General features: G+C 43.9%; 1 protein-coding gene across 8 annotated transcripts in view; it reads left to right on the forward strand.

Moving 5' to 3' along the window:
• The window catches only part of PALB2 (partner and localizer of BRCA2), a 122850-nt gene that overhangs the window by 17334 nt on the left and 90826 nt on the right, over positions 1–14690 (forward strand). For 6 of the 8 annotated variants that reach the window (XR_004536436.1, XR_004536437.1, XM_033914138.1 and 3 more), the window contains exons 5-7: positions 1458–2284; positions 10287–10376; positions 14203–14373. Coding sequence is in view for 6 of the 8 variants with exons in the window: in XM_033914138.1 (XP_033770029.1) it covers positions 1458–2284; positions 10287–10376; positions 14203–14373 (1088 nt within the window). In the remaining 2 variants the exon portion in view is untranslated. The remainder of the gene's footprint in view (positions 1–1457; positions 2285–10286; positions 10377–14202; positions 14374–14690) is intronic. The other 2 variants (XM_033914136.1, XM_033914137.1) reach the window with 2 other exon arrangements.

Here is a 14690-nt window from a genome sequence, read left to right on the forward strand (position 1 = left end):
TTTAGTGAAAAGCCAGGTTTTCAGTTGCTTGCGGAATAATTGGAGGGAGCCCAGGTTCCGCAGGAGGGTAGTAAGGTCGTTCCAAAGACCTGTGATTCTGAAGAGAAGGGATTTTCCCAGTTTGCCTACATAGCAAATACCGTGTAGAGAGGGGAAGGATAATTTATACCTTTGGGTGAGTCTGGTAGAGTCAGGACTCGAGGAGTTATAAGATAGTGGGATTAAGGGAGGAAGGATGCCGTGAATGATCTTAAAAGCCAGGCAGGAGCATTTGAAATGGATTCTGGAAATCACTGGGAGCCAGTGAAGTTTGGCTAGGAGTGGGGAGACATGGTCAGACTTGTGTTTTCCAAAGATCAACTTGGCTGCAGTATTCTGGATTAGCTGGAGTCTTTGAAGACTTTTTTTTGATAGGCTTAAGTAGATGGCATTGCAATTCTGCCAACTCCCCTTGGGTCCAAAGCAGATTACAGAAAGGTTATATGCAGGATACAAATATAAACCAAACCATAAGAAGAAAAAAAATGAAAAAAATCAGTTAGATGTCTTTAAAAAGCATTGAAAAACTAGATAAGTCCTAACTCCACAGGCAAGGTGTTCCAAATTGCACTACCCGACAACAGAATCTTCAAGTAGGAGATGTAGTGCCTACAAGACCAGCTGCAGACCACAGGATCAGAAATAGCAGTACAGTAGCACTAGGTGGGGAGGGGAGAGATGCAAACAAATGGGGATAATGACATGGCTGGGAAAAAGAGAGAGAGGCAATGGTGGTAATGGGGGGGGGGGGAGGTAGGGGACTGGTTTGAAGACAGATAAACATGGAGAGAGCTAGCTGAGGGGAAAGAGTGTGATTGGGCCTGGGTCAGGGAAGACTAGCCTTGGTAATAGAACATATGGTTATAACAGAGGAAGCCAGGAAAGTAAAAGGCTGAAATCCCTGCTATGAATCTAGAAGTGAACATCCAGGTTTTGATTGTGTTTTTCAAGGTGACAAACAAAACACATGTAAAATCATCCATAAAGTACAAAGCCAACCCCGACTGTAATTATAATACATCTCCCCAGTACCCCTTGGTTTTTTTTAACTAAAAACATTTTTATTGAAATGGATAAAACATACACAGCAGATACATCGTTCCACTGACAAATAGATTTCCCTATTTACTTTACAAGTGAAAAATAACCCCTCCTCATCCCATATACCCAACATCATCAAGCCAAAGCTCTTATGAGAGGAGGTTTTGTGTCTTATAACCTCCCCTCCCTAAAAGTTAAGTACCAGATTTCCATGCTCATTGCTAGAGAAATATTTTTCTTCCTTAAGTTTGGTTTCCTGACTTGCTCACAGAATTTAATTTTTTGACTCTTGATATACCATTTTTCAATCAAAAGATCAACATAGCAGTTTATCATAGATAAAATATATTTTTTACTTATTATTTTGTTGTTTTTAGGTAAGAGAGATGACCGTGCACAAAAGACCCATATCTCTTCTGATAGCATTGCTGGTATTCAGAGTGTCTCAAATTTTCCTTTCCATTTGCACAATGAAATGCTTGGCTCAATGAAATGCTTGGACATCACAGATTTCCAGCTACCAGATGATGAATTTGGTTTCTTGAAACTTGAAAAACTGAAATCCCCGCTGCTGCCACACGTAGAGCCCTGTGTTGCTGTGCTGTTCAAGGATGAGCATCAGACTACTGGACCTTATGCCATTGCTTCTGTTCCTGCTAGTAATGCTAAAAGTAAAAAGCAAGAAGATGGTGTTCTGGCAGCATGTGGCAATTCATTGTCTCGGGCATCTAACGCAGAGAGCCATGGGCCTCTAGAACAGTCTCTAGCTAAGGAGTTTTCTTCATCTGCCCTCCTCTCAACTCCTGCCTACACCATCTCCTTGTATCATGCTGTTACTCAGCCTCCTGTAGACACACACACAGCTGCTTTTCCCATCCTGGGCTTAACTCCAGCAGCCCCTCTGCAGGATCCCAACAAAGTTTCACAGGTTGCATCTTGCAGACAAGAGCTTCAGATTTTGCCTGATTCCCGCATAAAACTCAATACAGACATCGGCCAAATGAGGGATCCCACAAGTATTTTACTGGCTGCTACATCAGACATAAAGAGCTGTGTGTCTGACATGATGAGCACAGAGAACGCTACCTGTGTGCCTGAAGCCAGGAGAACATGTGAAACTAAGGTACATTCGCAAGCATGCCAAGCCTTGGTGGGCCAGAGTGAGCCACATTCCAAGGAGTGCTGCAGCAGAGGCACCAGAGAGGTACGTTGTTCTCTGCTCATTTACGTATCAAGTAGTCTCTGCTGGAATTGCTGGCAATTGCGGGTCAAAACTCTAAAGAGATCCAAACAGATTCCCAGTATATAATTTAAATAATGTTGTTATTTTGTATGTATTATCAATTATATCACAGTTAAGAGGGATTTTAAAAATTCTCCAAGATTTACCTGGGGAAAATGTCACTTGTCATACACTCCTTCCTCAGTCTCTTAAAAAAGAAAAAAAAAAAAATCCTGTATGCATCTTTCATTCCACTTGTTGTCCTTCCTAGGTGTATTCCTTTCTTCCTTCTCACTAACATTCTTGTGAAAACTGCTGTGTATCCTCCCAAGAATGCAAGGTTTTAAATCCATGCTAAAAGAGTTTCCTTAGCATCCTATCTACATCATTCTGGACAACTGGGATGAAGATAGAGAGCTGAAACTTGGTGACACTCGTGGAATGTTTTGATATTTCTGGTAAAGGTGTTCTGGCTGATGCTATTCCTAGACCTGGCTCCCCTATACAAAGGTCTTTTGATCTAGTTTAACGACCTCACTCCTACCCCAACCAGGTTCAACAGCTGGCCCAGTCATGCTCAATGTTAAGGCTCTATAGCCCCCAACTAACACTTACAAGTTCCCCACTAGTGATATTCAGACTTTATCCATTTCTTATATTCCACCTACACCAGTGGTAGGCAAATTCATTAGTCAAAAGAGCCAAAATCAGCAGTACAACGATTAAGATTTTTTTTTTTGAGAGCCATTCCCTGTGCCCGCTTGCGCTACGATGGCTACGTCAACCCAACTGACACACAGCTCGCCCGCACATAGTCGAAATCGATTCGTGGCAGGGCCTAGAGAATAACACGGGGAAAAAATTTGTCTCCGTCCCTGCCCCGCCGCCATGAGCTCGGTCCCCATCCCTGCAAACCACCTGATCCCATCCACACAAGCCTTGAATAGTTTTATACTGAACTTATTATATTAAAGTATAAAAAGAAACAATATTCTGTACAATTGTCAATTTATAAATCGGCATCTTCTCCCCACTCTCTCTTCCCCATTTCCCTTCAGCGTCCTCAACCCACTCTCTCTCCACTTCCCTTCAGCGCACGCACATAAAAAGAAGCAAGCAATTTTATATCATTTTCATTCTATTCGTTCATAGAAATTAAAGTCTAAATAATGCCAGTCACATAACAAAACATGATTTTACAAAAATAATTCCCTGCACAGTCAAGCCTGCAAGGATTACTAGATGTCTTTCAGCAGCTCCCCTCCCTCCCCCTTACTTTCGTGGCCAAGTCAAAATGATCTACCAACAATAAAATAAAAAAACACAAAGCACACACTGTACGCAGAGAAAATGTTAATTATCATTTATATTCCACGGGTTTTCAAAGAGGTCAAGGCAAATGTCTTTATGCAATGTCACCTCAGTAACAACTATACAAAAATAGACAAATATACCCCCTCCCTTTTTACTAAACTGCGATAACGTTTTTTAGCTGCGCTGAATGCCCTACGCTGCTCTCGATGCTCATAGGCTCCCTGCGCTAAAAACCGCTATTGCGGTTTAGTAAAAGGGGGCCATAGTGCAAAATATAGACAGCAGATATAAATTCTCAAAACGGACACATTTTGATCACTAAATTGAAAATAAAATAATTTTTCTTACCTTTGTTTAGTAATTTCATCAGTCTCTGGTTGCACTTTATTCTTCTGACTGTGCATCCAATATTTCTTCCCTTCTTTCAGCCTCCTGTATTCTTCCTCTCCTCCAGACCTCATTCCCTCCCCTAATTTTTTCTTTTTTTTCACCCTGTCCCCTTATTTCTTTCTCTCTCCATGCCCCCTTTCTTTCTTTCTTTCTTTCTTTCTGTCTCCCGTCTCCCTTCTTTCTTTTTTTCTCCCTGACTCCCTCTTTCTTTCTTTCTCCCTGCCCTCCCCCAAGCCACCACCATTGGGGAGCATGCTGCCACCGCCGCAGAAGAATAGGCTGCCACTGCCGCCATTGGGGAACAGGCCGCTGCCGAGTTCTGAGCTCTCCATGCTTCCCTTCCCCGTGGGGCCGACCAACTCTCGCCACACAACGTCAATTTTAACGTCGGAGAGGAAGTTCCGGGCCAGCCAGGAAGTGGTGGTGAAGTGGGGCAGGAGCGATCTTCTATACTCCTTCCCTGTGTAGATCCACTATCAAAAATGGCTCCCTCAAGTTCCCACATCGGTCTGGTGAGTTCCTGTGGTCTCGCGAGACCGACATGGGAACTTGAGGTAGCCATTTTTGATAGCGGATCTGTACGTGGCAGGATCGTAGGAAGATTGCTCCCACCTTGCTTCATCACTAGACCACCAGGGCTTTAAAGGCAAGCTATAGAGGGGTCCAGGAGTCAGGGTGGGGGCCCTAAAGTTATTCACAATTTTTTAATATGGGAGCTGTGCCTCTTAACTCCTGCAAATATGAAGGGAGAGCTGTAGTTCTATATAATTTCATTGAATGTCTCCCAGTCTTTGTACTTTTTGAAAGTGAAAAATCAGTTCACTTTTACTCATTCTACACAACTCAGGATTTTGTAGACTTCCATCATATGTCCCCTCAGTCATATTCAGAATTGAAGAGCCCTTACTACTTTAGCCTTTCCTCTTAGGAGAGGAGCTCCATTCCATTCCTTTCCTAAGGTGGCTGGAAAGGAACCCGAGGGCAAGGAATTTTTAATCCATTCAAACATCTGGAGACTAAAACTTACCGGGGTAGATCTCATAAATTGTGTTGGACAGTTATCTAATTGACAAAGTAACTGTGAAGATTTATTATTCAATTGATTCAACTCTGACCATTTCACAGGATGAAAATTGGCCTAAATCGTATCCATTCGGATTGCACTTCCATCAATGGGAAATGTCAATATTGGTTGCACTGTTGTGTTCTTAAATTGTGATCTAATATTGGTAACATTACTTTTAAAATTAGCTCTCAGTTGTAAGGCAGTAGGTGAGGTACCAAGGAATGTTGTTGTGACCTTTCATGAATCAAATAAGCTATCAACCACCAAAAATATATATATATATTTTATTTGCATCAACTTCTCCTATCAGTTTTTCAAAATAATTCTTTTTTAGTAATCTTATAGTAAGATTGTGCATTTTTCCAGCAGAGTTTGTTATGGTCTGACTTGACCTTTTCCCATTTCCTTTCCAGTCTCCTACTATTACGTCTGTTTCACTATTTGGGGTCATGGGGAATCTCATCTACTGCACCTCTCAAATATGTGCAAAAAGACCTCCTAGCTAGGATATCCACAAGTGGGTCTGGGTAAGACTTACTTGACAGGAGCAGGTGCTTCTGGTAGAACCAGCACAGCACAACAGCTTTGTCTAAAGCAGGGAGACAGACTAAGGGAGAGTCTTTAGAGGTCCTAGAAGACTTAGGAACTAAGATACCTTTGGTGAAGCCTGTGTTGCCAAAGGAACACAGCGAAGTTGCACCGGATCCCTCATTGGCTCAAGTGGGCCAACATCGCCTCAGACCAATAGGTGTTGGAGGTGGTGAATCAGGACTATGGCAAGTGTGGTTGCTGACGCACTTTGTCATTTGTTCCTGTTCTGTCCCTCCTGCAGAACAGGGCAGAGGATGCTAGTCTATCTATTTTGTGGTGCCAAAGAAAGGGGATTCTTTTAGGTGCTTTCTGGACCTCAAGGGCATCAACTGCTGTGGTTCCAGATGGAGACATTGCTTTCAGTCTTCACCTCTGTTTGACAAAGTGAGTTTCTTATCTCTCTAGATCTACTGTAACTGAGGCCTACTTTCACATTCCCATCTGAATAACTCACAAGAGCTACCTGCGTTTCTACATCCTGAGCTGGGTAGTGAACTGGGCAAAGAGACATTTGATTCCTTCCCAAAGGTGGGATTTGTACAGATCATTTGAGTGGAGTTCCCTTGAACTTTTGAGTGGATTGTGGTGCTATGGGATTGGGGGCTCACCATGGCTCAAAGATGTCACAAGGCCTTTGTTCTGGTCAGGCATGCACTCCTGGTGTCCTCCATTCTACAAAGCGGAGCAAGTCAGACGATGCTATGGCAGTGGTGTATATTAGTGAACAAACGGGCAGGGGAAGCTAAGCAGTAGTGTAGAAGGCATTAATGCTATATAATTATGTGGAGAACCACCTTCTGGTACTGTTGATGGTTGTTATTGCCATCCAGGAAGACATTCCAAACAGACTTACATAAGAACATAGGAATAGCCATACTGAATCAGACCAATAGTCCATGTAGCCCAGTGTCCTGTTTCCAACAGTGGCCAATCCAGGTCACAAGTACCTGGGCAGAAACCCAAAGAGTAGCAACATTCTTCCTTCCTCAGTGAGGCAACTCTGGACCCCAAGAAAGTGGGAGTTGAGTCTGGTGGCCTTTAAACTCACAAAGGACAGGTGGGGGAGGCCAGTGTTTAATCTGATGGTGGCTCTCCAGTTGCAGAAAGAAGGCCATATCAGATAGCATCAGTACCCTGGTGCTAAAGTGGCCCTGGCAGGAGCTGTGCTACATATTTCCCCCTTGACCCCTTATAGTGCAAGTGCTGCTCAGAGTGACCCAGCCCCCCCTTGTTGATCCTCCTGATGGCTACAGACTGGTCTTGGAGGCTTTGATATGGAAACTGGGGAGTTGGGATCTGCTCTGATAGGGGGCAGTGGAGATGACTTAAAGTTTGGCCCTTGAAAAGCGATTGCTCTTGGCCTCAATGACTTACACTTTTCTAAGGACTTTCCTATGTTTGGGTCTCAAAGATCTTTGAACACTGGTGTGAAGAACACTCTCTTTCTCCATGCCAAGTGGCTGTGGCTTTTCTAGATTTCTTGCAGGAAGGATTTCAGCATGGTTCCCTGAATGTTCATGTAGCTGCACTTGCCTATTACAGAAGGAAAATTGTTGGCCTTTCCCCCATTGTCACAGCCTTGCATCTTGCAGTTTTCAAAGGATGTGTCATAGTTGTGGCTGCCCCTGGTTCATTCTTCTCTCCCTTCTTGGGACTTGAACCTTATGCTGTATGCTCTTGTAGGCCCACCCTTTGAAGGTGGTCTCTTAAAGATCTTACACTGAAGACAGTTTTCCTGTTTGCAGTTCCCTTGGCACATAGGATTTTAGAGCAGTGTTTCTCAACTTCTTCAAGCCAATTACCCCCTAAGTCTAACAAATATCAACCGAGTACCCCCGCCCCAGACCCCACACCCATAATAATAGTACTAATGCAATTTTTTCTATTCATTTTTCATATACACACAATATAATCTTAATACATAAAGGTAACAACAAAATTTAAAAAAACCACAAAGCACACTGTACGCAGAGAAAATTTTATCATTTATATTTGTGTTTTTTTTCCGAAGAGGTCAAGGCAGATGATGTTAAAATATGCAATATCACCTCAGTAACAACTATAGAAAAATAGACAAATGTAGTCCAACTTTTCTTCCTCTCTCCTCCACCCCCATTGGCAACATGTCTTTCTCTCACTGTCCTCTCATTCCCTCCCTTGCTGCAAAGGGAGTGGGGAAAGAGAGAGAGAGAGATCCAGGGTGCATCTCTCCTACTCATTCTACTGCCACATCCAACATTTCTTCCTCTCTCATCCCCCAGATCATGTGCAGCATTTTTCACCACTGCCCACCAGCCCCATGCCCATTTCTCCTTCTATCACCCCTCTCCAGCACCATGCCACATCTCTCCCTCCATCACTATGTCCAACATTCCTCCTCCTTGCATCCCCTTCAATCTGTCCCTCTGTTTCCTCTCCACCACCATATCCAACATTTCTCCCTCTCATCCTTTTCTTCCCCATGCATCTCTACCTGAATACTCTCTCTATGCCCAACAATTTTCCTTTCCCCATGTGCACCAACTCTTTCCCTCTCACTCATACACTCATGCCCAACAATTCTCCCGTTAACACTTCCTTCCTCCCGAGTTCATGCCCCCCTTCCTTCCGTGCCCCAAGTTCATGCCCCCCTCCCTGCCTTCCACCCTTTGCCCCAAATTCCCCCCTCTTTTCTCCCTTTGTCCCATGATCATGTTCCTTCTCTCACTTATTTGCTACAACGTGCTTGCTCCCTTTAGGGCTGTCCAATTGGGCTGCTCCTTCCTGCCTCAACAGCACAGGGACATGTTGTGGGCAGTGGCTCTTACATGCTGCACGTGGCTGACCCACAAGTCTTCCCTCTGGGTCAGCTACGTTCAGCGTACAAAAGTAGCTGCCCGTGACGCGTCCCTGTGTAGCTGAAGGCTGCAAGGAGCAGCCCTGAAGGGAGGTAACTGAGATCTCCTCCTGACCCGAAAGGCTTCCCTCTGATGTCAGCTCTGACTTCGGAGGGAAGCCTCTTTGGTTTGACTTTGGCAGAAGGGGGGAATGCAGGAAGGAGGGCATGGGATCCCCAGCGGCGGTGCTTTGGTGGAGGGGGGTGGGCAGGAAGGATGGCATGGAATTCCTTGCGGCGGCAGTGGTGACAAGGAAAAAGGGGGGCGGGAGACCTGTGCAGTGCCGTGTACCCCGTGTTGAGAAACTCTGTTTTAGAGTTACAGGATCTTTCTTTTTGGGATCCATATTCAGCACTTGTTTTGTTGACTTGTCTGAACTTCAGACAAGTCCATCTCAATCCATACAGTCTTGGCCTTTCCGTTGATTGTTATTTCCCCATTCCATGTTAATCAGGAGGTTTGCCTCCCTCTGTTCAAGGACCAGGGAATGGGTATTCAGTCCAGAAAGCTTCATAAACTAGATGTACAAATAGTATTGCTCCACTATTTGCAGGAAACAAATGATTTCTGTCTCTCAGACCATTTGTTTGCACTGTTCCATGGGCCACACAAGGATCTGGTGGCTTCCAAGACAACCCTAATGAGTTGAATCAAGAAAGCTAGTGAGGCAATGTACGTCTGTCAGATTAAAGCAGTTCCAAGGAGCCCATTCTACCTGGGCATAGGCATCTCATGGATAGAGACCCACACAGTTTCACCTGAAGATATTTATAGATTAGCCAGTTGGTCATCTCTGCACTCCTTTGTGAAGTATTAGACTTGATGTCTAGAGAATGACATGATGACAGAATTCATCACTGTTCCCGTCCACAGGAAACCATCCCCATGTCATTCTTTAAGGGTATGAATGGGCACAACCACTGACCCTCAAGCCTTGCATTAAAGAATGCTGGTGTAGGACTGAGGTTGAGATAGATACTAAAGAATGACAAGGGATGGTTTCCAGCCACTGACCCTCAAGCCTTGCATTGAAGAATGCTGGTGTAGAAGGACTCAGGTTGAGACGGACATTAAAGAATGACATGGGATAGTTTCCCGTAGTTATCCGTGGGGACGGGAATGGTGATGAATTCTACCACCATGTCATTCTCTAGTTTTCTAGCTAGAGACCAGTCTGCCTTCGACAGGGCAGTGATCCAGGGATCCTTGTTTTCCCCCTCCCTTTGAGATTCAATTTAGATATATCCCGCTTGTCCAGACTGGTGTGGCTGGGATGCTAAGGACAGTGAAATGTAATCATACCTATTAATTTTGTTTCCTTTTAGTCCAGCCACACAAAAGTTTGGGATCCACTATGAAAGACTGTAGCCTGGGTATTCCCTGGGAGCTCTGCTTTTCTCTCAGCATGTACGTAAGTTTCAGTTAGAGGTTAATTGTTTAATTTCATTAGCCTGCAGTGGTAGAGGCGGTTTTGGAATGGCTCGCAGGACCTTATGCTGCTTTGACAGTGGCATATTGGAATGTTTCAGGTGATCACCAGCCTATATCTCAGTGATGTACTGTAAGTTCCAGTTGTTTATCTCCATCCTGCTGGTAGGAAAAGGAACACAATCCCACCTGCTAAGACTGGTGTGACTGGACTAAAGAAAGGGAAATGAACAGGTAGGAGCACATTTTACCAATTGCAATCAGAATTACTCTTTAGTATCCCAGAATGTAATGTGTTCAAATTCATTTTTCTTCCCAGAACAAAGGGAGGGTGGAATCTGTATCCAGTTTATGTGACATCCTTGAAGAGGGGAAGGAAAGCAGTCTCCAGCTGATCTCTATGTTACAGGTGTGTCTGAGTGGACCCACAAATGCTGAAATCCTGCCCTGGTTCAGTTCTTCTCCTGAAGTAAGGCTAGGAAATCTTGGATACTGCAGATAACTCCAGTGCTGGATCTCCATTGATTGAATAAATATATTTTTGGTTATATATTATATCTATTGGTATTATAACATAGTAGCAGATAAAGACTTGAATGGTCCACCCAGTCTACCTAATAGTTACATAAGAATAGCCTTACTGGGTCAGACCAATGGTCCATCAAGCCCAGTAGCTAAACTAAATTAAACCTTAGGTTTATATACCACATCATCTCCACAATCGTTGAGCCGACGACATTCTTGTCCTCCTCGAGACCGACTCCAACCTCACCAACCTCTCTGACAACATATCTTCTTGTATAACGAACCTCCAATCCTGGGCTCTCACCGTTCAAATGAAACTTAATGAGACCAAAACAAAACTTCTTTGGCTAGGCCCAAAATTAGATCAGCTGCCCACCCTCATCCCACTATCCTCAGGCACCAAACTGCCACTTGAGCACTCAAGCAAAGTTCTGGGAATCATCATTGACTCTACACTGTCCTTCAACGATCACCTCAACTCCTTAGTAAAAAAATGCTTTTTCAACCTTCACATGCTAAGGAAAGTCAGATCCTGCTTCCACCAACAACACTTCGCTGTCCTCGTTCAATCCATTATTCTATCTAGACTGGATTACTGCAACTCCATCTACCTAAGCCTAACAAAGAAAAGTCTTCTCAGACTCCAGCGGATTCAGAATACCGCGGCTAAATTAATTTTCGCAAAAAGCAAATTTGACCACGTCTCCCCGCTTCTATCTAAGCTTCACTGGCTCCCAGTTCTCCTCAGGGTCCACTACAAATGCGCTTGCCTAACCTTCAAGTCTCTACACGGCATCCTTCCTCACCTGTTTCCACTATCCTGGCTCTCCGCGAATCCCAACTCCACCAGATCCTCTCAGAAATTCATACTATCATTCCCCTCTTTAAAAGGCATATCCCATACAGGAAAACTGGGAACATCCCTCCTCTTCAAGATCACTGAGCTGTGGAACAGCTTATCTGCCCCTCTCCGGAGTGCGTCCTCCCTCCAACGCTTCAGAAAACATTTGAAAACTTGGCTTTTCTCTAAAATGTAACCACTCCCTCCCTCTCCTCTACACTTAATCCCTTCTCTCTCCCCTTTTTACCAAGCTCTTCTTCTTCCCATTGGAGTTCCTTTCTTTTGTAATTCCTGTAAACCGTGTCGAGCTCTACTTCTGTGGAGATGATGCGGTATACAAACTTAAGGTTTAGTTTAGCTCGGCACGGTTTACAAGAGTTGAGAGAGAAAGGAACTCCAATGAGGTTAAAGGGTATAGTGAGAAGGATATTTGGGGGGCTTAGGATGCCAAAGATGGGGTAGGTATTACATTTTTGAAAAAAGCCAGGTTTTCAGATGTTTGCGGAAGAGTTGGAGAGAGCACAGGATCCGGAGGGGGGAGGTAAGGTTGTTCCAGAGCTCAGTGAATCTGAAGGGGAGGGAGGTCCCTAGTTTTCCTGCACGGGAAATGCCTTTTAATGAAGGAAAGGATAATTCTCACGGTGGCCAATCCAGATCCCTAGTACCTGGCCAAAACCCAAGGAGTAGCAACATTCCAGAATCTCAAAGATTAGCAAGATTCCTGAACCCCAAATAGTAGTGACATTCCATAAAGAATCCCCAAAGAGTAGCAAGATTTTGGAATTCCCAGAGTAGCAACATCCCAAGCTACCGATCGAGGGCAAGCAGTGGCTTCCCCCATGTCTTTCTCAATAAGACTATGGACTTTTCCTCCAGGAAATTGTCCAAGCTTTTCTTAAAACAAGCTACGTTATCCGCTCTTACCACAACCTCTAAGAACAAGCAGTGGCTTCCCCCATTATTAAATGAAATCATCTTTTTTTTTTTCTTTGATATTACTGGGTCATAAACTGTAAAAGTCCACCCAGTACTATCCTTAGGTTACAACTACTGGAGTTGCCGTCGAAGCTCACTCCAGCCTATCTGAACCATCTCTTCTTTTGTGGAATATAGACTGTAACACGTTTGTATTCCCCTCCCCCTTGCGGCCCTCCAAACCCCCCACATTGCGGCTTCCGAAGCTTCCCCCTCCTGAGTCCACCACTTTTCCTTTGCCCCCCTCCTCTAACCTACCAGCTTTCAAAATCACCTTGGCAGCAACAACAGTGGTGCTAATTTCCTGTCCGGGCCAACCAGGTCCTGCCCCTCTGATGTAACTTCCTGTTTATGGTAGCACCTGGCTGAGGAAAGGCCTTGGGTCAGCCTGAACAGCGAATTAGTACTGCAGACGTGATTTTGAAAGCTGGTAGATGAAAAGAGGGGGGCCGAAGAAAGAGATGGTAGACTTGGGAGGGGGAGGGAGGCTGGCTGGCTGAGCAAGGTGCTGTACTCCAGGGAGGGGGGGGAGAGAGATGTGTTTTCACTCTTTTCTTAAATTCTAAAATGAAATCTTTTCATGGACTCCCAAACTAAGAAACTTGGACTTTAAGATATCAGAAGTGTGGTTAGCAGCCTAATCGTGACAGTGTTTATGCATGGTACATCTATATATATAAAATCGGAGGTATGTATGTGTGTATGTGCTGCGATCACGCAAAAACGGCTTGACCGATTTGAACGAAACTTGGTATGCAGATCCCTCACTACCTGGGATGATATGTTCTGGGGGTCTCGCGGCCCACCTGCACACGTGGGCGGAGCTACAAACAGAAAATCAGATTTCACCCATTCATGTCAATGGAAAAAATGTAAAAAGCTGCCATTCTCACAGTAATTCAAAAACGGCTTGACCGATTTGAACGAAACTTGGTATGCAGATCCCTCACTACCTGGGGTGATATGTTCTGGAGGTCTCGCGGCCCACCTGCACACGTGGGCGGAGCTACAAACAATCAGATTTCACCCATTCATGTCAATGGAAAAAATGTAAAAAGCTGCCATTCTCACAGTAATTCAAAAACGGCTTGACCGATTTGAACGAAACTTGGTATGCAGATCCCTCACTACCTGGGGTGATATGTTCTGGGGGTCTCGCGGCCCACAACTCTATGTTGCTTGCTCAAGGGTGGGTTCACCCAATAATTTATATGTTCTTGCTCCAGGAGGTGAAACTAAAATTGTTGTTTATAATCACGTTTTGCGTTAGTTGTATTGTATTCATTTTGTCAAATATTTCACATTATAATTTAAATATTGTATTTTTTATTAAGCTGTAAAAAATAATTTCATTCACCACTATAAAGTATCTTTATTTGAATCCATTTACAGTGTTATTGCTATAATTAAATACCAGTGCAACGCCAGGGCATCAGCTAGTATTTTATAAAATGCACACATAACTCTTCCCAAACTATTGCTGTGAGAACACCTATGCAAAAATCACCTAAAAGTAAGCACAGTCTTACACTAGTCAGTATTTAGCAGTAGTGATCAGCATTTTTATGCCCATTGCCAGCTCTGTTCCCAGATATTCAAAACTGTGCCATTTCCAGGCACTGACATTGAATATCCGGTTGTATGTGGCCACTAAAACTTATGTGGTAAAGTGCAATATTCAGCTCTTAACCACATAACATAGGACTGCTTTTTATTCAGCCTAACTTATGCTATAAAGTGCTGAATATCATCACTTAATCGCCAACTCCTTTCCTGACACTATTCAAGCCATTTAAATGTCTGAATATCAGACTCTTGTTTTACATGTAAAAAATGCTTTTTGAAATTATCCCCCAAGAGACCTATGTCCAAGTATTTACATTCAATCTCTCAGCAGACTACGTCAGACTCTCCTGCTGTGGATGTAAACAGCGTTTGGTGGAAAAGTGCTTGCAGCAGTGTCAGAGAGCTTCATATTGTGACAGCTTGTGAGTCCTCCATCTCTTTCTGGAAACCTGAGGATCCAGCTCATTGGAAACGTATTCATACATGGAGCTCTTCTAAGGTGAAACAGTGTGCACCAACCTAGTGGTGGTGATATGGTTTGTATATTTAGTTGTGACTGGCCTTCAACACAGCCTTGTGGACTTGTTTCCTCCTCATCCTTCTAGACCAGGGGTGCCCACACTTTTTGGGCTTGCGAGCTTACTTTTAAAATGATCAAGTCAAAATGATCTACCAACAATAAAAATACTAAACATATACCCCCTCTTTTACTAAGGCATGCTAGCTGATTTAGCATGCACTAAGTGCTAATGTGCCCATTATATTCTATGGATTAGCACATGCTAAATCGGCTAGCACACCTTAGTAAAAGACCCC

This window comes from Geotrypetes seraphini, chromosome 11 (assembly GCF_902459505.1).
Source record: "Geotrypetes seraphini chromosome 11, aGeoSer1.1, whole genome shotgun sequence".
Classification (NCBI taxonomy): Eukaryota; Metazoa; Chordata; class Amphibia; order Gymnophiona; family Dermophiidae; genus Geotrypetes; species Geotrypetes seraphini.